This window comes from Kogia breviceps, chromosome 14 (genome assembly GCF_026419965.1).
Source record: "Kogia breviceps isolate mKogBre1 chromosome 14, mKogBre1 haplotype 1, whole genome shotgun sequence".
NCBI classification, from domain to species: domain Eukaryota; kingdom Metazoa; phylum Chordata; class Mammalia; order Artiodactyla; family Physeteridae; genus Kogia; species Kogia breviceps.
Window position 1 is genome coordinate 87,177,105 of NC_081323.1, and position 23,209 is coordinate 87,200,313.

The following is a 23,209-nucleotide window of genomic DNA, read 5'->3' on the forward strand; positions in this document are numbered from 1 at the left end:
TCTGGAACAGCAGCTGCAATTAGAGTCAGCACCTGATTAGGCTTATAGTACTGCAGTGTTCTCCAAGACCCATTCCTCTGTGCAGTCCAGACAGAGAAGTAAAAGATTTATTGAGAATCAGCACCCCTGCATCTTTGAAGTCTTTGATGGTGGTGCCATTCTCAAAGATGCTCACAGGAATCTGGTATCACTTTTGTAGGCAGAGGGTGCTTCAGGGGCTTCCACTTCTTCTCCCCACCATATAGCTCTAAAGCCATGGACCAGAGAGCCAAGGAATCCACAGTTGCCAGCTGTCAGTAGTAAGAAACAATAGGGTACACACAGGGAATCATAAGCAGTTTATTGCTAAATCATAAGATACAGCATAATAAGTGGTATAAGATGGGGCAGGTATTCCAGCAAAACTTGTACAAGAATGTTCGTTAGAAGCACTGTTTGTAATAGCCAAACGGAGGAAACAACCCAAATGTCCACCAACTGATAAGTGGTAAACAGAGTGTGGTATATCCATAAAGTGGAATATTACTCACCCGTGGAAAGGGAATGAAGATATTTGGCTACACTGTGGATGAGCCTTCAAAACATGCTAAGTGAAAGAAACCAGTTTCCAAAGGCCACATCTTGTATGATTCCATTTATATAAAGTATTCATAGTCATATGGATATTTGCCTATGTACAGAATAGACAAAACCATTAGAGACAGAAGGCAGATGAGCAGTTGCAGGGGAAATGGGATTGGGGAGGGTGAGTGCTTAATAGGTACGGAGTTTCCTTTGGGGATGATGAAGATGTTCTGGACCCAGGTAATGGTGATGGATGCACGACATTGGGAATATACCAAATGTCCCCAAATTGTACACTTTAAAATAGAGAGAATGGTAAATTTTATGTGCACATTATCACCAAAAAAATGCATACACATGCTCACAGAGGAGAGCCATTTAAGATTTTGAATAGTGTATGCTACAAGAAATAAGGACAGCTCCCAAAAGGAGTTTCCAACATAATTAAATAGTGGTGAGAACAAATAATCGTGGAATCGTAGGATCTTGGTTGGTTACGTAGAGGAGGGCAGTGAGCCTTCCTGTTTGAACACAAGGTCAGTCCACACAGCTGCAGCCCAGGCTTCTCTTCCTTTCCTGCGAACAATCGCATCCTGTAGGGCTGTTTGCTTCCTGCCTAGTTTAGAATCTACTTGCCAAACCACCCTCCTCCCAAAAAAATTGACTATGATTTCTCCCCAGTCCCATTTTGCACTTTCACATTACTGGGTAGGTGGTCACCACATCCCATAATAGCAGTCCTTTTATGGTACAGGGCCATTGTGGCCCTATCTAGTTCTGTTCTCTTGCAAAAAACAAAGGACTTGAATAGATATCCTTGCAGTGTTGAGTAGCTGTTTGAACATTATAACCATGCTGAGTTGTATGTGTTTTTCATATTCCTCCATCCATTTAGAAGTGCCTTTTCTCCCCCACCACACCCAGTATTATTTCACATTGACAAGTGACAGCTTGGTGGAACAGAGCAAGCAAATGCACCCTCTTCCTGGCAAGGACTATATAACCTTGGTTCTCTATAGCCACTCCTCTCCCACACGACAGCCTACGCAGCTGCCCAGGGAAGACGTGAGCCAGCCCCAGGCAGAGTGCAATGGCTTAAAGCCACACCTCAGTCTCCAGGGTGTGTGTATGCAGAAAGTTTGTACCATAGAAAATTGCAGTTGTGTTTTGGTCACAGCTTTTCAGATTGGAAACTTTTTCATCAGAACTTTGTAAGTGGGCTTCCCTGGTGGCGCAGTGGTTGAGAGTCCGCCTGCCGATGCAGGGGACACGGGTTCGTGCCCCGGTCCGGGAGGATCCCACATGCCGCGGAGCGGCTGGGCCCGTGAGCCATGGCTGCTGAGTCTGCGCGTCCGGCGCCTGTGCTCCGCAACGGGAGAGGCCACAGCAGTGAGAGGCCCACATACCACAAAAAAAAAAAAGAACCTTGTGAGTCTTGTTTGTTTGTTTTTTTAATAGTAATTTTGGGGACTTTCCTGGTGGTCCAGGGATGAAGAATCAGCCTTCCAATGCAGGGGACACGAGTTCAATCCCTGGTCGGGGAACTAAGATCCCACATGCTGCAGGGCAGCTAAGCCCACACACCACAACTATTGAGCTCACACGCCTCAATGAGAGAGACCGCGTGTCATAAACTGCAGAGCCCACGTGCTCTGGAGCCCACACACCCTGGCACCCACACGCCACAACTAGAGAGAGAAAACCTGCACGCCACAACTAGAGATGAGCCTGAGCACTGCAATGAAGAGACCACGCACCGTAATGAAAGAACCCACATGCCTCAACTAAGACCCGGTGCAGCTGGAAAAAGGGGGGCGGGGATAAATAAATAAAATAAAAAATAAAAGACAAGAACTTTATTTTAAAATAATAATAATTTTGAATATTTATTTATTTTGGCTGCGCCAGATCTCAGTTGTGGCACATGGGATCTTCATTGTGGCATGTTTAGTTGCGGCATGCAGGATCTTTAGTTGTGACATGTGGGCTTCTTAGTTGCAGCATGAGGACTCTTAGTTGTAGCATGCGAACTCGTAGTTGTGGCATGCATGGGGGAATCTAGTTCCCTGACCAGTAGTTCCCCGACCAGGGATTGAACCTGGGCTCCCTGCATTGGGAGCATGGAGTCTTACCCACTGGACCACCAGGGAAGTCCCAGAACCTTGTGAGTCTTAACATGGAACATTGAGAACTGTCTTCACAGTTGCTAAGCTAACTGAAATCATGAACATGTGTACAGTGTCGACAATAATAAATTTACTTTTTTAAAACTTTGTCTCCTTGACCTTGTTTCCTGTTCAGCAAAACTTAGAACTCATTTGTTCTTCTTTAACTTGAACTGGGTTTAAATTCTTTTCAAGCCAAAGTTCTGCCTGCCTTCATTTTGGGCCATTCAGAACTTAGACCTAAATGAAATGAAAAGCAGCCAATTTCCTAATGTATTTTTCTGTTTTTAAACACATGATCTGGCTTCTGAGGAGCATTCTACAACAGTCTTCTAAATATCAATAATTAAAACCACTTGCCTGGACTTCCCCTGGTGTCGCAGTGGTTAAGAATCTGCCTGCCAATGCAGGGGATACGGGTTCGAGCCCTGGTTCAGGAAGATCCCACATGCCATGGAGCAGCTAAGCCTGTGCGCCACAACTACTAAGCGTGTGCTCTAGAGCCCATGAGCCACAACTACTGAGCCCACATGCCACAACTACTGAAGCCTGCACACCTAGAGCCCATGCTCCATAGCAAGAGAAGCGACCGCAACGAGAAGCCCACACACTGCAACTGGAGAAAGCCCATGCGCAGCAACAAAGACCCAACACAGCCAAAAATAAATAAATAAATGTATTTTTTATGTATATAATTTTTAAAATATCTTATTTCGTTATTTATTTATTTTGGCTGTGTTGGTTTTTCATTGCTGTGGGCAGGCTTTCTCTAGTTGTGGCAAGCAGGGGTTGCTCTTCATTGCGGTGTGCGGGCTTCTCATTGTGGTGGCTTCTCTAGTTGCAGAGCATGGGCTCTAGGCGCACGGGCTTCAGTAGTTGTAGCTCACAGGCTCAGTAGTTGTGGCTCGTGGGCTCTAGAGCACAGGCTCAGTAGTTGTGGCGCACGGGCTTAGTTGCTCCGCGGCATGTGGGATCTTCCCAGACCAGGGCTTGAACCCTTGTCCCCTGCGTTGGCAGGCAGATTCTTAACCACTGTGCCACCAGGGAAGTCCTAAATGTATATTTAAAAACGAAAAAAAAACTTTCCTGACCACACTGTCATCTGGCTACGCTTACTTATTAGCAGAAAAACTGGGAGCAGTGGAAGGAAGAAGGCTGCATTCTCTCAGCTTTAGGAGGGAGAGTGCAGATCAGAACTCATCCCCACACTATTACATTATTTACATTGAAGCAATTACCTGGTTACACACTGTGTTTGTACTCGGAGAGGAGAGAAGTTCTCGAGCCCTGGGATGAGTTCTTCAAGGCTGTCCATGCTTGGGGTCATTCATGCTCTTCTTGGTCTCAGCAGGAATACCTTTTGACTCTTTCCCATCAAGATGATACTTCTTCATGCCAGCTGGGTACAAGCATCATAGCCTCTGCCTTATACTTTAAGGAACTCAACACAGCAGAGGAAGACACACATAAGCAATTATAGGCAAAGGTGGCAAGTGTTATTTCAGAGTTATGAACAGCACCATTAGAAGTAACTAATTCAGCAGTGCCAGCTCTTGAAAACAAGCGAAGACCCGTCCTTTTGACTCTAGATATCAGTAAACGTGCTTCTGGAAACAAGTTGCCTCCCTACAAGCTTCCCATTGGCCAGGATTGAGTCATATGTGTGCTCATCCTCTAGCTGCAAGGGAGTCTGGGAAGGTAGTATTCCAGCATGCCGGTTTGTCATAGGAGTGAGCTCTGCCAACAGGAAGAAGTCATAAGGTGGCTATTAGATTGCCCCCAGCTGTGTTTACCCCAGCCCTATGTCAAGTATGTATTTAAAAATCTAAGGTGTGTATGTAACTAAGGTTTACTGGCTCTCCCATTATCCAGCTTTGTGTATATAAAAAACATGGTTTAGGAAGACACTGAGTTTTTTCTCTCCATTTTAAGCCTATAGGGACTCCTATAACAAATAGAATAATTATTTTCTAAATGCTAGGTGCCAGGCACTTGCCCTGGGGTGCTCTGTATCTTATCTGTAATCCTCAAAACACTATGAGATGTTAAAATTAATTAATTAATTAATTTTTTAAAACTCTATGAGAAAGTTGGGTTCTCCCAATTTAAAAATGAGGAAACTGAGTCTCAAGGCAGTTAAATAATTTACCCAAGGTCATACAACTGAAAAACTGAAGCCAGTTCTGAGACTCCAAAACATAGGCTCCTTTGTTTGACTGAGTTGGGTCTTCGTTGCTGCGCGAGGGCTCTCTCGAGTTGCGGTGTTTGGGGGCCACCCTTCATTGCAGTGCGTGAGCCTCTCACCGCAGTGGGCTTTCTCATTACGGAGCATGGGCTGCAGGCGCACGAGCTTCAGTAGTTGCAGCATGCAGGCTCAGTAGTTGTGGCTCGCGGGCTGTAGAGTACAGGCTCAGTTGTTGTTGCTCACGGGCCTAGCTGCTCCGCAGCATGTGGGATCTTCCCAGACCAGGGCTCAAACTCATGTCCCCTGCATTGGCAGGCGGATTCCCAACCACTGCACCACCAGGGAAGCCCAAAACAGGCTCTTTTCACCCTTCGAATGTCACCAAAAGAGCCAAGCAATCATTATCTGTGGAAAGAAAGACTTTAAGGGCCATAATATTTTTCTTTCTTTTTCATCTGCCATGCTATCTCCAATCCTGTTTTCTTTTTTTAGTGAAGAAAAGATGACTGCAGCCCGCATTAGGAAATGCCATAAGTGTGGGACCGGCCTCATCAAATCAGAAGGCTGCAACCGCATGTCTTGCCGCTGCGGTGCCCAAATGTGCTACCTCTGTCGAGTATCTATCAATGGATATGACCACTTCTGCCAGCATCCTCGCTCCCCAGGAGCCCCTTGCCAGGAGTGTTCAAGATGCTCCCTCTGGACCGACCCCACTGTAAGTGAATGCGTGGCTACACGTTGCTTTATCTGTAACGTAATATGACAAAAAGAGATTTTATACATACATAACACATTTTGAATCCTGAAAAGATAGGGAACTGCATAGGTAACTACACACAAACATTGAGAAAGTAGCTAAAAAGCTACTCCTCAGAAAGCGGTGTTCCGCAACAGTTTATGAGCAAATTCTTTAGGGAATAAAATTTTTCTATGCCATTTGAAATACTTCCGAGGATAGAAAAATAAGGAATATATTACATATATTTGTATAAAGCCAGCATAATGCTAATACCAAAACCTCTCAGTGGTAACCCTGAAAAAGAAATCTACAGATTTATCTCACTTATGAATATAGGTTTAAAATTCTCTAAATAAAATATCAGCAAATAGAAACCATGATTAAGCGAGATTGTTCCAGATGTGCAAGGATGGTTCAGTATTACGAACTCTGTTAATATAATTTACCATATTATATCTTTAGATGATAAAGACAAATACACTGATGAGGATGATTATAATTTTTGTGACTTTCTGTTGGAATAAAAAAAAAAATCCCACAAGGACTCAGAAGCAAAAAATATACAAATCAATTTTCACTGCAAAGTAAAGGAGCTGTTACAGTGGAGGATTACTGGACTGAATGTCAATATTATGACATAGTATGAGTGTGTTTTGTGTTTGGTAATTGCAATCACTGTTGCTTTCGTTGTGGCCATCCATTTACAATGCTTGGTGTCAGTTTACTTACCTCTTATAAAAATAAAATACAGTGTGTGTGGGCTTCCCTGGTGGCACAGTGGTTGAGAGTCCGCCTGCCGATGCTGGGGACATGGGTTCGTGCCCCGGTCTGGGAAGATCCCACGTGCCGCGGAGCGGCTGGGCCCGTGAGCCATGGCCACTGAGCCTGCGCGTCTGGAGCCTGTGCTCCACAATGGGAGAGGCCACAACAGTGAGAGGCCGCGTACTGCAAAAAAAATAAAATAAAATACAGTATGTGTGAAAAAAAAATAAATACAAAACAATAAAATTTTTTTAAAAGACGAATACAGTCAACCTTCTGTATCTGCAGGTTCTACATCTGTGGATTCAACCAACCATGTATTGAAAATATTCAGGGAAAAAAATTTCCAGAAAGTTCCAAAAAGCAAAACTTGAATTTGCCACACACCAGCAACTATTTATATAGCATTTATATTGTATTAGGTATTATAAGTAATCTACAGATTATTTAAAGTATATGGGAGGATGTGCATAGGTTATATGCAAATACTACACCATTTTATATAAGGGACTTGAGCAACACTGGTTTTGGTGTCCGTGGGGGTCCTGGAACCAATCCCCTGTGGCTATCTAGGGATGACTGTATCCATTCTTGATTTCAGCTTTAACAGTAGTATTAGAAGGATGCTTAATATGTTTTATAAGCCCCATATTTCAAAACAGTCATTAGCATGTATTTAATAGTGAAATACATAGAAGCATTGCCCAAAAATCATATATAAGACTCTCACCATTGTTTGTGCTAGTCAATGCAGTTAGCTGAGAGAATAAGATGAAAAATATAGATATTGGAGAAAATAATCACTAATGCTTATTGGACACCCACTGTGTGTCCAATAAAAGGTCTATGCACTTTTATATGTAAAGAAAAGAGAACTTCCCTGGTGGTGCAGTGGTTAAGAATCTGCCTGCCAGTGCAGGAGATACAGGTTCTATCCCTGGTCTGGGAAGATCCCACATGCCATGGAGCAGCTAAGCCCATATGCAGCAGCTGCTGAGCCCACACGCTGCAACTGCTGAAGCCCACACGCCTAGAGCCCATGCTCCACAACAAGAAAAGCCACCGCAATGAGAAGCCTGCACACTGCAACGAAGAGTCGCCCCCACTCACCACAGCTAGAGAAAGCCCATGCACAGCAATGAAAACCCAGCACAGCCCCCCCAAAAAAAAGATTTAAAAAAAGGCAAACCTACTGTTTTAAACCTGAGAAACGACAAAATAATCAACTGAAAAGGCATCAGAAGCAGTGAAAGATGGCTAGATACAAAATAAATATACAGAATGCCGTTCACAGTAGCTGTATAAATCGTGAAATACCCAGGAAATGAACTTTAACAAGAAGTATGAAGAAAACTATAAAACCATATTGAAGGACATGAAGAGACTTGAACATGTGGAGAAATATGCTTTGTTCTTTTTTTCATGTGTATAATAACTATAAATTTCATTTATTTATTTATTGGCTGTGTTGGGTCTTCGTTGCTGCGTGCAAGCTATCTCTAGATGCAGCAATCAGGGGCTACTCTTCTTTGTGGTACACAGGCTTCTCATTGCAGTGGCTTCTCTTGTTGCGGAGCACGGGCTCTTGGCACGCGGGCTCACTAGTTGTGGGTTGCAGGCTCTTAGAGCACAGGCTCAGTAGTTGTGGCACACGGGCTTAGTTGCTCCGTGGCATGTGGGATCTTCCGGACCAGGGCCCAAATCCATGTCCCCTGCATTGGCAGACATCCTTAACCAATGCGCCACCAGGGAAGTCCCAATAATTTTTAAGTTTGATAGTATTACTTTTTTTTTTTTTTGGCGGTAGGCGGGCCTGTCACTGTTGCATCCTCTCCCGTTGGGGAGCACAGGCTCTGGACACGCAGGCTCAGCGGCCATGGCTCACAAGCCCAGCCTCTCCGCGGAGCGTGGGATCTTCCCGGACCGGGGCACGAACCCGTGTCCCCTGCATCAGCAGGCGGACTCTCAACCACTGCGCCACCAGGGAAGCCCATGATAGTATTACTATTAGTCAGTTGTAAGTTGCTCTGTAAGGATGGCAATGTAGTATGTGAGAAGACTTGTTCTACCAAAAAACGACTCAGCATAACAGTGCATAGATACCCTGCCAACTTGGAGCTAGCAAGGAAGCTGCACCATAGCCTGCGGAGGCCTGGGGGTAGCCATTGACGAGTCAGCTTTCACTGGGGCAAGTGAGGATGACCTGGATAGTGGAGATGCACCTTGTCCCTCAAAGGGGAGACTTGGTATTACAGAGAGATTACTTATGTCCAAAGTGATCTACAAGTTTAGTTTACTGCAATTCCCGTTTAAATTAAGTCAAATTTATATTTTTTTCTTGAAAAATTACCTGTAATTTTGGACTTCCCTGGTGACGCAGTGGTTGAGAGTCCACCTGCCGATGTGGGGAACGGGTTCGTGCCCCGGTCCAGGAGGATCCCACATGCCGTGGAGCGGCTGGGCCCGTGAGCCATGGCTGCTGAGCCTGCTCGTCCAGAGCCTGTGCTCCGCAACGGGAGAGGCCACAACAGTGAGAGGCCTGCATACCGCCAAAAAAAATAATCACCTGTAATTTTGAAAGTGAGACTAATTTTTACTGTGAAGCTGCACAAATCAAAATCACATAGACTAATGCAAGAATAGACAGATAGATCAAGGGGACAAGGTAGAGACCAGGAACAGTCCCATAAGAATTTAATGTGTGACAAAAATTTCATTCAAATCCCTGGAGAAATGATAGATTCATCCATTCTTTCGTTTGTAACTATTCATTGTTGCCAGGACTAGTTTTCTTGGAGTTTACAGTCTATTAAGTTTAAAATAGAGATCCTTCATGTGGTTGGTACCGTATAGGAACAGTAAGAATGATGCAGTGGAGAATGACAGGAGCCGGAGGAGGGAGTCATCTCAGCAGGCCTCTCTGAGAGGCAGCATTTACAGTGAAACCTGCATGCAGAGGAGGAACAAGGCAGGCCAAAGAAATAAAACAGATTCGACCTATTGGTGGAACAGAAAGAAGGCTGGTGTGGCTTGCAGGTGGTGAACGAGGGGAGGAAGGTGAGAGAGGTGGGCACAGAAGCAGGACGTGGGTCTCACTGAGTGTGCTGGGAGCTGTTGCAGGCCCTGAGTACACGAGTGACGGCCTAAGCCCCCATAGTTTGTTACCAAATGGGACTGTGCTCAGAGTTACCATGGCTTCAGATTTTCCAGAGAGGTTGGAAATCTGTATTTTAATGTGAAATCTCCCAATTTTTAAAGATTGACCATTAATCCAAATCTAAAACACTGTTCTAGCTAGAACTTTATAAGTCAAAGATAAAAGTCTTGTTAGGGCATCCCTGGTGGCACAGTGGTTGGGGTCCGCCTGCCGATGCAGGGGACACGGGTTCGTGCCCCGGTCCGGGAGGATCCCACGTGCCGCGGAGCGGCTGGGCCCGTGAGCCATGGCCGCTGAGCCTGCGCGTCCGGAGCCTGTGCCCCGCAGCGGGAGAGGCCACAGCAGTGAGAGGCCCGCATACCGCAAAAAAAAAAAGTCTTGTTAGCCAACGATCTTTATCCCTCATATAGAACACCTCCAATATGCCTGATAAGAAAAGGTGTCAGGGTAACAGGCTGGCCCCTGTTGAAACCCACAGCAGACCAGGCTGGTGGCCTAATCCTAATCCTCAGAACTCCCCACAGTTTTGTAAAGCACTGAGTCCTTTGTGAAAACCTGGTATCTGCATGTCAGGAACAGTCTCCTCCCGGGTGGAAAACTGGGCTGAGGGACCCAGGAATTGCTCTTATTCCACAGCTCTGTGACCCAGTAAGACCCTTAGCAAGCCTGCCCTCCTACCACTGAGGAAATAATTGAAAGGAGCGACTTTGGAATAAACAGTCATCCTTCTGTTGCTGGTTGAGTGGAGGGAGGTGTGGCCCACAGGGGGAAGTGCTCTCCAAGGTAACCCACACTGCATTTTTGTGACAAAACTTCCCAGACCCTGGCAGTTCCACTGACTCGGTTCCTCACTGCCATCCAGCAAGCAAACTGGGGCCTGAGCGTCTCCGGGAACTTGGTGAAGAAATCGAGTCCGTTTCTTCAGCGGCTCCCAAGAAGCGTTCCTCAGGCTGCTTCCCTCTCTAGAAGCAGAGAGCAGCGTGGGAGTTACCACGTGTGGCCGGGTGTGCGGCAGGCAGTGCGGCAGGCAGTCTGGTTCCTTCGCAGCCCTGGTTTCCTTTCTGCTCCCTCTTGTTCCTCTCCTGCCACCTCCCTTTTCTTCCCACACATGCAATTGATTATAAACGTTTCTCGTGTTCTGTTACCTTGTTTGGGTGCCATAGCATGCGACTGCCTCTCATTTTCATGTTGAATTGTCGTCTTCTACCCTGAGAAAGGTTCTGTATTTGCTCAAAATAAAGTTCGAAAGGAAGGTCAGGCAAATACAAATCCCTCCGATTTCCTCTGGTAGCCACAGCCAGAGATTTTGTTCCATTTGTCCTGTTCCCATCAAAACCGGGATCAGCCCCGTTTCCTTGATTCTCACCAGGAGACCGATTGAATTCCAACCCAGCATCTGTTGGGGCTTCTGGGAACACAAAGCCATTCAGAAGTTCAGGGAAACAAAGCATGCCCTGTCATCCAGCCTTTTCTCTGGCTTAATTAACCGGCAAGGCCAGGAAGAATCTCTCATTTGTCCGTGAGGGAGTTATCCCTTCGTGGTTTGGAGAGAAGTTGAGTTTTCATCCTTAATGACTAGAGATTGCTTGGGAACTGAACTAACTGCATATTAGAAAGCTGTCAGTTATCTGTTAGTTGTCAGAAATAAGCTCAAAACATTCAACCAAGAGTCTTGTAAAAACAAGATGTCTTTTTAAGAAGGAAAAAAGAAAAACAGAAGCAAACCAGTCACAACAAACCACAGTTTTCTAGCTTAGGGGTCAGAATGCACAGCCAAATCACAACACAGCAGTGAACAAACATTATTTTGCAGCGGGGGAATAGTTACCCCGGGACTTTACTGGACCCATATGTGCTGACTTTTTTCTTGTCCGTGAGTGGTAACTTAAGGGGGTTAACAAGTTACACCTTACTGTTAGAAGCCATGTTCAGAGCAATCATCTGGCAGTCCAGATTCTAGACGTGGGGCAAAATTCATAAGAGCATTTTCTCTTTAATACAAAACAAAGTCGGTATTTATCTTGGGTTTTGGCTACCAGAAACTGCACAGAATTGTTTTCTACAACTTCTTTGTTTTTTAAATATAAGAATTTGAAGCATGTTCAGTTCAAATAAAACCCTAGGGCTTTAACAGCCAGTTTACAGTTTGGCACCATTATCGTCTAGCTGTTTGGTTAAGAGAATTATTTATTTTTCTCAAGCCTGCAGTGGATTGAACCTGACATTAATATGTTTTAATATATTTAATTCTTTGACAGTCCTCTAAGGCCAACGTATCATCCCAGTTTTACAAATGAAGAAACTTGCAGAAGATTGTGGTCAGTAAAAGGCGGCATGGGGGATTCCTGGTGCTCCAGTGGTTAGAGCTCCACGCTTTCACTGCTGAGGGCACAGGTTCAATCCCTGGTCTGGGAACTAAGATCCTGCATGCCAAATTTAAAAAAATTAAAATGTGGCATGTGTTGATCTCAGGTCTTCTGTTCTCTCAGCATCTTAAACAAAGCTGCTTTCTGCTATCACCCCTTAGTTGGCTCCAGCACCACCCAGCCCGGACCAGTGTCTGTCTTCCTGATGGGTCAGGGGCACGGAGGGCACTGGGCACCTTTGAGACGCTTGTTTGAGTGGCCTGGGAAAGGAAGAGGAAGTAAAAGTGTTTCAGACAGGGTTGAGGAGGAAAAGGTAGAGATCATTTTAGGGAGTATCTTCAGAAAGATATTCCAGAGTTTAGCTCGGTAACTAATTTTCAGTTTCAGGTTTTTTTCCTTAACTTTTAAAATTTACCTTCTGTGAAGAAGATGGTAAAGTGAACGCCCATGTTGCCCCATTGCTCAACTTCCACAGTTGGCCTTAGCATTTTATTTCAAGTCACTGTTTTAAACACCATTGTTTCTGTTACAACATGGAGGCGGGACCACTTTCGCATTCTGCAGATGAAGAAAACAAGATTCAGGTCACTTGGTAAAACCAGGATGCAAATCCAGGTCTTCGGCCAACTGTTAGCTCCTTCCACTCCCCAAGTCTCCTCTCTCTGGAGCACGGGAGCTTGCTGATAGCTGCCCACAGGGTCCCTGCACCCAGTGCATCAAGCAGGCCTCCGTAAAGGGATAGGCCCTCGCTGGACCCTTCCCCATTGAGCAAGCTGCAGATGGTAGAAAGGGGCCTTGACAGTGTCCCCAGTCAGGTTTAGATGTCGCTAGAGGGTTGTACCAAGGAGGGCCACAGTATGGCTCAGTCTGGTAAACATGGCGTGTTGGCATGTGTCATGTTCAGCAGATGCCAGCAGGCCCCAGGCTGAGTGCTTGACCCTGACAGGAGTCACAACATAGCCACACCCCATGCTGCCTCCAGGTCCCTGCGGGGAGCTCTAGATAGAAAGGTGTTTGTGTTCCAGGCCTCTGTGACCTGAAGAGATAGTTGCAGAAGCCAGCAGAGAGCCGTCCAGTCTTTTCTCCTCCCCAGCACATTATCCGGACCTCCTCCGCACCCCCTCCCTGGCCATTCCAGACCCCAGATGCACAGCATGTGCCACTCCGGGCCGTGCTGCACCCTCCTCCCCCCAATTTCCTGTTGCAGGGGGACAGCTGGCGCTGGGGGGTTAGGGTCTGGTGTTGCTCGGCAATCTGCAGCCAATCTGGGAATAATTTGAAACTAAATCCTCAGCTCTTTGGAAGCCTTTTATGAAGTCATTGCAAGTTTATTAACAACAGCTGTGGCCATACATGACCTGGATCCCAGCCCCGGCCCAACCCCCAAAATTGCAGGAGGGAAGCAGCAGTTGACTTGCAATTCTCAGTCACCTTTTTACAGGGAGGAAAAGTTAAATGGAGAAGAAAAGTCACCACCCTCCCTTCATGGTTACTGGAGGCTGGCAGCAGGCAAGCAGGCTGGCCGCTCTGGTGTCCAGAAATGTTGAAGAAAACGGGCTCAAAAGGATGTTTAAGAGCCTCGCAAGACAAGCCGTGTGCTAAGTACTCAAACGTTTATTTTAGGAACCTTCAGCCTGTGGCTGAAGAAGGCGATTGTTGTCAATGTCTGATTGGTGGAAACCTTCTCTTTTTCCCTTTAACCACTTGCAGTTTCTCTTCCTTCTTTTTCTCCCATCCAGACGCTGCTCCATGGGCAGAGCTGTGGGGCTTCATTGTTGAGGACACGTTTTAAGGAGTTGGGGTTTGGAGTTGTGTTTCTTCATTAAAACCTCTCTGGTGAATTCTCCCTCACTTCCTGCCGGCAGCTGGCGTGCTGAGTCGGTGTTTCAGAGAGGCCGGGCCCCTGCCATCCCCTCATTGCTCTTGCCGTGCCTGACTCCCTACCCACCTCCATGTGAAGCAAGCGTGTCAGAGTCTTCTGTGTTAGACCAGCATTTCTGTATCTTGCTGAGCTCAGAGGAATTCAGGGAAAGGAAATAAAATACTCTCACTGTTAAGATGCAACCCCTCGTTTCTTTATATAAAGCATTCTTCCAGATCTGCTGGGCGGCGAGACTCCATGTCACTCTCTGCTGTGATCCTTTGTCCTCAGCACCGCATTTGGGGTGCGCTGGCCCACTGTGGCCGCTGCACGTGTTCCCATCACATTCAGTGGTGGTCTGTGGGTTCCCCTCCCGGCGTGGCCGTGCGTAGTGATGGAAAGTGCTGTGGGGTTCACTTCTACTCTAGCCTGGCGTTTCCTTATGCTCAGTCTGAGACTTGCTTATATGCATATTCTGTGGATCTGTTTAGAGGTTTTCACCAAGATGAGGAGGGGCCAGAAAGAGGGCAGAAAAGGCCTACTGGGTCCATCTTAAACCCCGAGCCAAAGGCCAAGGAGAGGAATGCTGGGGTGGGCATGTTGCCCTTGGTGGACATTCACTAGGGCCTGTCGAGGTGTCCAGTGCAGTGAGTCCGGACAGAGCTGTCTGTTCCTCCCACAGTTTCCCACTGACCAGGCAAGGCAGGCAGGGTGTGAAGGGGAGCTCAGGTCTGAAATGGGCTCGGTTTAGCCTCCAACCTTGTTGGGGTCAGAGCAGTCAGAGGGACTCCTAATAGCTTGCTCCCAAGGCCTTTGGCCTCTGATTGCCTGCAGAGTCCAGAGCTGCCCAGGCTCCCCTGGGGGCTGTAAGCCCAGAAGAAGCAGCCTGGCCCTGCCCTGGTTCTGATTTCACTCTTCATCTTTTACTTGGTGACCTTCAACACATAACTGCCTTGTCAGAGCCTGTTTCCTCGTGGGTAGAATCCTGCCAGCCCCTTGTGGCTGAGAGAGACACTTGGAGAGCAGGCGTGTGTGACCGAGTGCAGTACACACAGGGAAGTGGGACCTGAGTGTGCAGTGTGGCCTTCTAGAAGGGAGCCTCAGGGATTTTGAAAGTGAGATGTGGATACAAAAACAACCAATGGGAATTGCCAAAATCTTCCTAAGAGTTCTCTCTGGTGAGGAATTACCTTTCTTTTTTCTTTTTTTTAAAAAATTTTAAAATTTATTTATTTTTGGCTGCGTTGGGTCTTCATTGCTACCCGCGGGCTTTGTCTAGTTGCGGCGAACGGGGGCTACTCTTCATTGTAGTGCGCGGGCTTCTCATCGCGGTGGCTTCTCTTGTTGCGGAGCACGGGTTCTAGGCGTGCGGACTTCAGTAGTTGTGGCTTGTGGGCTCGAGAGCACAGCCTCAGTAGTTGTGACACACGGGCTTAGTTGCTCCACAGCATGTGGGGTCTTCCCAGACCAGGGCTTGAACCCGTGTCCCCTGCATTGGCAGGCAGATTCTTAACTACTGTGCCACCAGGGAAGTCCCAGGAATTACCTTATTATTTGTTTGTTTTTGTTTTTGTTTTTTGCGGTACGCAGGCCTCTCATTGTTGTGGCCTCTTCCATTGCGGAGCACAGGCTCCGGACGCGCAGGCTCGGCGGCCATGGCTCACGGGCCCAGCCGCTCCGCGGCATGTGGGATCCTCCCGGACCAGGGCACGAACCCGCGTCCCCTGCATCGGCAGGCGGACTCCCAACCACTGCGCCACCAGGGAAGCCCCTTATTTGTGTTTCGTTTAACTCTTTTTCCCAAGATTGCTTTAATGTGTATGAGAATCAAAACCCTGGCTTTTTGTGGAAGAAGGAGAAAGTTCCATGGGACTCCAAGGTATACAAGTAACTTGGTGGCCTCATGAGAAGACATGTCAACAAGGCAAGGACATCTGGAGATGGCCTGGAACAGCGCCCAGGTCAGGAGCAATAGGCGACTCAGTTACCATGAGCCAGTTAAGTCCTGTGGCCTCAATGAGAGAGCCTGGCCTGCACCTTAGGTTTCTGGTTTCTCCCCAAGCTCCCGGCTCCCACTCTGGGTGAGAAGGCTCTGCTGGCTTTGTCTCAAAGGCCAGGTGCTGGGGAGGCCAGTCAGAGACCTGATGTTCCAGGTGATGGCACATGTACTTCTGGGTGAGCTGACCCCAGGAAAATGGGAATTTTTCAGGGAAGTGTCTGTCCCCTTCTCTGCTGTACTGGCTGTTCATCTCCTTGAGTAGAGGTGTTTTATTTTGCCCTATTCCCTTCTTTTATTCAGTGGAGAAAGGAGATTTAAGATTTCTGCCCATCCCAAAGAGAAGGAACTCTTATATTTCAAAGAGAGCAAGATATACTCTTTCTAGAACAAAGCAGGGCCTAAAAATAGTCACCTCTGACAGTTCTCAGGGCAGGCAGAGTACTCTGGTCCCCTCCAGTCATACTGTTCCAGAAGCTTCTATTCAGAAACTAGTGGTTGAAGTGCTTGAGAGCTCAGGCTTTGAAAAGGCCTGGATTCAAACCTTACTATATGTGGGACTTCCCTGGCGGTCCAGTGGTTAAGACTCCGTGCTTCCAGTGCAGGGGGGCGTGGGTTCGATCCCTGATCAGAAAAAGTATTTTTAAAAAACCTCAGTTTCCTCATTTGTAATATGGGGATTAATTAATAGTACCTAACTCCTGGAGTTGTTATGAAATCTATGTGAGGTGCTTAGAACAGGAGCTGGCACACAGTAAGCCATTATTACTATCACTGTGCTTGACACTTTATAAAAAGTGAGGTCATTTGCTTCTCACAGTAAACCTGCTATGGAAATGATTAGGCTCCAGGTTAAGTCGTGTTGGGTAGAGGGGTCCCCAAGCCAAGGTCTGTGGAACCCCAAAGCTGGAGTCCCATCACACCAGCTGCCTGCCTGTCAGGAAGCCAGTGCTGCTTTAAGATAAAATTCACTACGGTGGGGGCTGCTCCAGCATGCCTGGATTTCCTGTAAGTGACTCAGGCCCTGCAGTGGGGCTGGAGGAGAGTTAGTTCTGTGATCCAGCCCACACACCTCTGGCCCTCTCATCATCTTTTTTCCTCCTATTGTTCCCTGTTTTCAGCAGGTTAGGTGTGTCCTAGATTTGCAGAATGGCAAGACTTTTTCACAAGTGTCCTTATTCACTGTGAATGATGACACTTGGGATGCCTAGAATGTTTCCCAAGGGAACTCACCTCTAGAAAAGCCTTAATGTCCCCATGTATCATTTACCCAACCCAAGAAGTGTTCTGATGAGGGACCAGTCCTCATGTTTTATCTCAAAATCAACCCTAAACCTACCTTCGCTCTTTTTTTTAACATTATTAATTTTTTTAATTGTGGTAAAGTAAAATTTGCCATTTTTAAAGTGTACAATTCATTCTGCCTTCACTTTTTAAAAATTTTTTTAAAATTTTATTTATTTATTTTTTAATTTATTTATTTTTGGCTACATTGGGTCTTCGTTGCTGCACACAGGCTTTCTCTAGTTGCGGTGAGTGGGGGCTACTCTTCGTTATGGTGTGCAGGCTTCTCATTGCAGTGGCTTCTCTTGCAGAGCACGGGCTCTAGGTGCTCAGGCTTCAGTAGTTGTAGCACGCGGCCTCAGTAGTTGTGGCACACAGGCTCAGTAGTTGTGGCGCACGGGCTTAGTTGCTCCGCGGCCTGTGGGATCTTCCCGGACCAGGGCTCGAACCCATGTCCCCTGCATTGGCAGGTGGATTCTTAACCACTGTGCCACCAGGGAAGCCCATGCCTTCACTCTTGACTTGAGGAATTTTAAATACTCAAGGGAAACTGCTTATGGAAGGAAATTCTACCCCAGATGAAGAAAAAGTCTTCCCCCTTAGAGTCTAACATATTTGGCTGAAAATGTAATTTTTGTCTTTAAAAAAATGTATTAAAAAGTGTTTTAGTTCTTAGTTTCAAAATATAGTGTTCTGTGACTCCAACCAGTTGGAGAAAGTTGAAATCTGAAACGCTTAACCCATATTCTAGGTGTAACTAACAATTCACTCATTCTTTATGGTAACAATCACTGCTCAAAATAGTTGAGTGCTGACATTTTCTTGTGAAATACAGACTGTATTTAGACTGTAAGAGCACTGCCTAACCAGGGAAAGCCGGAGCTTAAGGACAAATAGTCCTGAGTCCACTTAACAAATCAGGAGAGTGATCAGAGCAAAGGAAGGAAGGCAAGAGGCTCCAGGTGGCTCTCTTCAAAAGGTGAAGAACTCAAGGCTCTAAGGCTTCTCCCGCCCCCCAACCCTGGAAAAGCTCTCAGTGGTGGCTGGGAGTTTCTGCCAGCTGGTGGACCTGGCTGCTCTGTCCTCCAGAGAGCCGGCAGATCCGTATCAGGACGCTCAACTCACACTTGCCTGTGCAAGTGCCTCAGACCCACCTAAGGGAATTCTTACATTGCATTTATTCAGGGGCAAACTTTTACCAGGAGCATTCGGATTTATCACAGGAAACCTAGTATTGATAAAAATCGGTCAGATGCCCTGTTCATCCATACCCTTAACAGTGCTATAAGAGACCTGGAATCTTTTACTCAGAAAGTATCCCTCATTCTTCATTTATCCTGACAGAAATGTCACAAGACAGTCTGAGGGGAAAGAGGGGGTGAGTTTCAGGGGTTAGTCTTCAGTGCTGTGAAATTACCCTTTAAGGCCATGTAGAATTCCAAAGTGGAATGCCAGCTGGAATTGTGATCGCAGCACAAAAATAGAAGCTCCATGAGGGAAGGGACCAGGTCTGCCTTATTCTTAGCTGTACATCCAGTTCAGTGCCTGATGCATACTGGACACGCAATACATATTCTTGAATGAAAGCATACATAGACCCTCCACATTTTCAAATCAAACGACAGGGGCAGGGAACCTTCAAAGTAGTTTTCTGTGGATTTTCTCCAGGAAAGGTATTTGAGTGACACTGCCTAGTCCACCACCAACTAATCATAACTTTGAACAACTTACCTGCTCTGAGACCTTACTTTCTGTGGTAGAAGGAAGTTAGAATGGCTGGTTTCTAAGGCCTTTCTGTGCCATCAGAGGCGTTAGGTGTCCCTCTGGGTACTGATGGGCATATGAGCACATTTAGGTGATGTGATAGAAGAGGGATGAGATGGTGGGGGTGGGGTGAGGCTGAGGGTGATGTAGTGCTAATAGTTATAATTAATGAATGACCAGAGGCAGGAAACCTCACTCATACCATAAAGAAGCCACTGAGAGAAATGTTAGAGCATCTCCCAGTCTTTACCACTTTTTCTTGAAACTTTTCATCTTTCTGAAATCTTTATTCCTGCCATTTTTCACAACTTTCCTGTCTTTGATAAGGAGTGCTTGCTTTTTGCTGGGTCCTTTACACAATTGAGCTCATACGGTCCTTACAACAGCCCATTTTACAGGTGAGATGCCCAGACTCAGATGTTCAGCAATTTGCCCAGGTCACTCAGTGAGCAGTGTAGAGCAACAGCTCTCCTACTTTCCATTTTTCTAGATTACTCTTTTTTTTTTTTTTAATCTTTTTTCCTAGGCTTGGCACTGGCACCAAAGTACGACGTTTGCCAGCTCCTAATGTAGGTCTAGGTAGTGGTAGAATTTATCTTGACATGCACATGGCGCGCTGCAGACTGCCTCCACCAAAGCCTGCTGCATTATTGGAGCCCTTAGTGTTGATTGGCTTAGTGATTACTGTGTAGAGTAGTAAGTTTCCTCATGTGGAGTGCTCACAAGGAGGCTGGATGACCACGTCTTAGGGTTTTTATAGAGTAGGTGTCCACTACACACTGACTGAGCAACACTCATGACTCCAGAATCATGGAGGGGCCATAACTGTCTGTGAAATCGCAAGTTACCATCTTGGTTATGACATTAGTAACTGCCCATTGCATGCAGACTGCCCATTGCCTAGCTCCACGCTGAGGCTACTGTGCTCTCCCCTGGTCCAAGGTTTTCCAGGTGTTCTTTCCAGCTCGTGCACTTCCTTCTGTGGCCCTCCGTTCACATCCCAGAAGTTCCATGGGTGACGTCAGCCAGTCCAGAGCATCCAACCAGCATGAAAAATCCAGAGTTATCACTGACAGTATTCCAACCCAGACCACACTGGCCGTGTGGAGAGGCCTTGCCTGATGCGTCGTCTGGGGCAACACACGTTTCTAGCAGGCTTCTGGAAGTCCTGAAACTTGGCTCATGCTTCCCTGCCCCACATTGGGCACCACTGCCCTTCTCCTTACTTCTTCCCAGCTTGACTGCCCTTAACTCCTGGAGAAGCTACTGCAAGACCCCAGGAAACAGAACACGCCTGCCTGTCTCTCAGTTTGATCAGTGCACTTGCCACGCTCAGGTTGTGGCTGCAGTGTCTACTCTGCTCTTTGTCGAGCCCCAGCTCGTGGCGGGTAGACTTAAGTCCCATGCCCTCCATGGCCATGCTGGTTCAGCAGCAGCCCTGCGGCTGGCAGCAAAGACACGCACCGTACTGGTGGTGTTCTCAGTCCAGCGAGTGTCCTTGCAGTCCCCAGCCATTATGCAGGGCCGCTGAGGAGTGGGTTGAACCCCCAGCACATTACACAGAACGAGCATGGTTCAGGTTGTCTGTCCCGGGCCAGCAGCCCAGTTCACGGCGCCTGGGGCAGGTGGAGATGGGGGAACTGTATGTGGCACAGACCCCCGAGTTTCCCTGGTGAAGCCCGCACATCTGCGTGTACCCGGAGCACCTCTTCGGCTCCCGTCCCCAGGCTGGGATAATCCAAGGCTGAATTGCCCATTAGCGGGGCAGGCCTAGCAAGCCTGAGTGTGGGAAGGGGAGATGGCGCGGTCTGCAGGGGAGTTGTTCTTAAACTGCTGTGCCCTTCCTTGTGGCCCAGGCCACTGTTCTGCTGGCAGGGTGCTGCTCCTTCTACAGCCCACCACTGTCTAGGAGCTAAAGGCCAGCTTCAGGACTCAGCAGGCCTACCTAGTCTTTTGTCCAGCTCAGTTCAGGGAGCCAGCAAGACTTCCAGGCTCTACAGAGAGGGCTTCTGTGCTCAGTTTGTAGACTCAAGATCTGAAACTCCTCAGGCCCTGCCCACTCCAGACTCACCCCCATCCCAAACCCTTGGGTTATCAGTCTGCCCTCTCCGAGCTGTGGGAAGTTCTTACCTTACAGCTGAGTGAACAGAGCAGGCTCTCTTAGCCCAGCCCCCAGACAGCCACCTGCAGTGCACAGACCTGCCCCTTGGTCCCAGCCTTGCAGATGGGCTTCCTCATGGGAACACCGTCTAATGGTGAAGGAAGAAGATTCTCGGGGAACTGGGAATGGGTGGTATGCAAGCCCATGACCTCGCTGGTCAGCAGCAGGCTTCTGGCTTAGCCCCGTTGCTGTTGGGCAGCAAGCCGGCCTCCCGCGCGTCCCAGGAGGGTCTCAGCGCCGCGTGGAGCTGGCCGAGAGCAAGCTTGTCATCTGCTTTCCTTTCTCCTAGGAAGATGATGAGAAGCTAATTGAGGAAATCCAGAAGGAGGCCGAAGAGGAACAGAAAAGAAAGAATGGAGGCAAGTGCTCCCCAAGACAGGCCCTGCGCTCACTCACTCCATGTGCACAGGGCAGGAGGGGACCCCGCTGCCGGCTTGCATCGGGATCCTGGCACTCCACCCAGCCAAGGACCACCAGGGAGTGCTGTCCCTCAGGTGGCCGTTGATACACCCCACCCACATATCCAGCTCCCTCTGGGAAAGGCCCTGAAAGCATAGAGACCGTTTCAGCAGCTCCCTGATGGCCAGGAGGTCCCACGGGGTGAGTTTGAGCTTAGGAAGCAAATAGAAGCCAAAGCAGACTTTAAAAGACAGTAGGCCCCTCTGAGGTTACAGAGGAATGAAATGGAGTTTCTGTAAGTGGCCATCCACGCCCTGGCCCTAAAGGAAATTCTCTCACAGACGCTCCACCTGTTCTGAGCTGGATCAGTCTGCCTCCTTCCAAGGTGATCCTTGTGGAGTGTGACACTCGGTGGGAAGTGTGGTTTTGTCCTTGGTGATGGCTGGTTAGGGGACTCTGCACCCATGCGTGCATGCTACGTTGTGGGCTTTCTTCGGCCTTATTCTGGCCTGGCCACCCCTCCTGTGTCCCCAGGGAAGAATGATGCTGAAAGTTGGAGGTTCCTGGTCTACCCTCATGCTCCAGGCTGTCGGCCTACAGTTCAGGGCCCCTGGGACCAGGATCAGGATATGCAGCTCTGGTCCCAAGCCAGACCTGAGCACAGTGCAATTTAACTGTTTTCTCTATTAAATCCCATCTTCTTTTTAGAGAATACCTTCAAACGCATTGGGCCCCCCTTGGAGAAGCCTCCAGAGAAAGTCCAGAGGATCGAAGCCCTGCCGAGGCCCGTCCCACAGAACCTGCACCAGCCACAGATCCCCCCCTATGCCTTTGTGCACCCAGCCTTCCCCCTGCCTCCCGTCCGGCCCATGTTCAACAACTTCCCCCTCAACATGGGCCCCATCCCAGCGCCCTATGTGCCCCCTCTGCCCAATGTACGAGTCAACTATGACTTCGCCCCCGTCCACGTGCCGCTGGAGCACAACCTGCCTATGCACTTTGGCCCCCAGCCGCGGCATCGCTTCTGACACCCAGGCCCCACCCCTCCCAGGAGCCCCGCCAAGCATCCCGTGCAGGCTGGAGGCTGGATAGATGCTCCTTCGCCCCCAAGGCTGATGGCTGTGCCCATGCCTGCTAAGTAGGGGTGATGGACTTGCCTTCTGAATGGATAGGCTGGATTTCTTCCTGGGAAGGGCCAGTGCTCACTGAATAGTGATCAGCAGGCTGGTACCCTCTGGGTGCCCATAACAGGATTGGGCCAGAGATAAGGGGGCAGCAAAACCCTCTTCCTGAAGACTTCTGCCGTCCTAGCAGCCAACGTGGTGGCCCTGGGCCACAAGGTAGCCCATCTCTGTCACTCACGTCCCTGCAGAAGTAGATGAAGGGAAATGTTTGCCTCCATCCCCTCCCCCTGGCAGACAACAGAAGTCTCTCAGTTAAAAACCACGTAAGCCTTCCTTACCGTAGCAGTGTGATCCATAATAAAGTGAAGTAACAAGTAGTGCAGTTTCGAGAGAGCTGAGAGCTCGGGACCGTGTCGTGGAGGCCGGGTTCTTCTACCCACCTCGCTCGGAAGCCCACCTAGAGTGAAGTGCACCCCACTGCCCTGAGCCAGTTAGTCTCAGTGGCAGAGCGGTGTCCACACACCTGGGAGCGCAGCTCAGGTTGGGGAGGCTGTGGACCGTGTCCCAGCGCAGCACCCCAGGCCGCCACCGCAGGGACTGCTCCAGGGTCTCGCCTTCCCTCTTGATCCTCTCGGATGAGACCACAGAGAGCCATTTCGTGCAATGGGATGTTTGTAGTTTA

The 23,209-nt window shown here is 48.1% G+C and overlaps 1 protein-coding gene across 3 annotated transcripts in view; it reads left to right on the top strand.

Annotated features, from left to right (window-relative positions):
- The window catches only part of RNF216 (ring finger protein 216), a 174,340-nt gene extending 151,436 nt beyond the window's left edge, over window positions 1-22,904 (top strand). For all 3 annotated transcript variants that reach the window (XM_059037336.2, XM_059037334.2, XM_059037335.2), the window contains exons 15-17: window positions 5,407-5,629; window positions 21,294-21,363; window positions 22,112-22,904. In XM_059037336.2, the coding sequence (XP_058893319.1) occupies window positions 5,407-5,629; window positions 21,294-21,363; window positions 22,112-22,431 (613 nt within the window). In that variant the 3' untranslated portion in view covers window positions 22,432-22,904. The remainder of the gene's footprint in view (window positions 1-5,406; window positions 5,630-21,293; window positions 21,364-22,111) is intronic.
- Window positions 22,905-23,209: the final 305 nt, after the last annotated feature.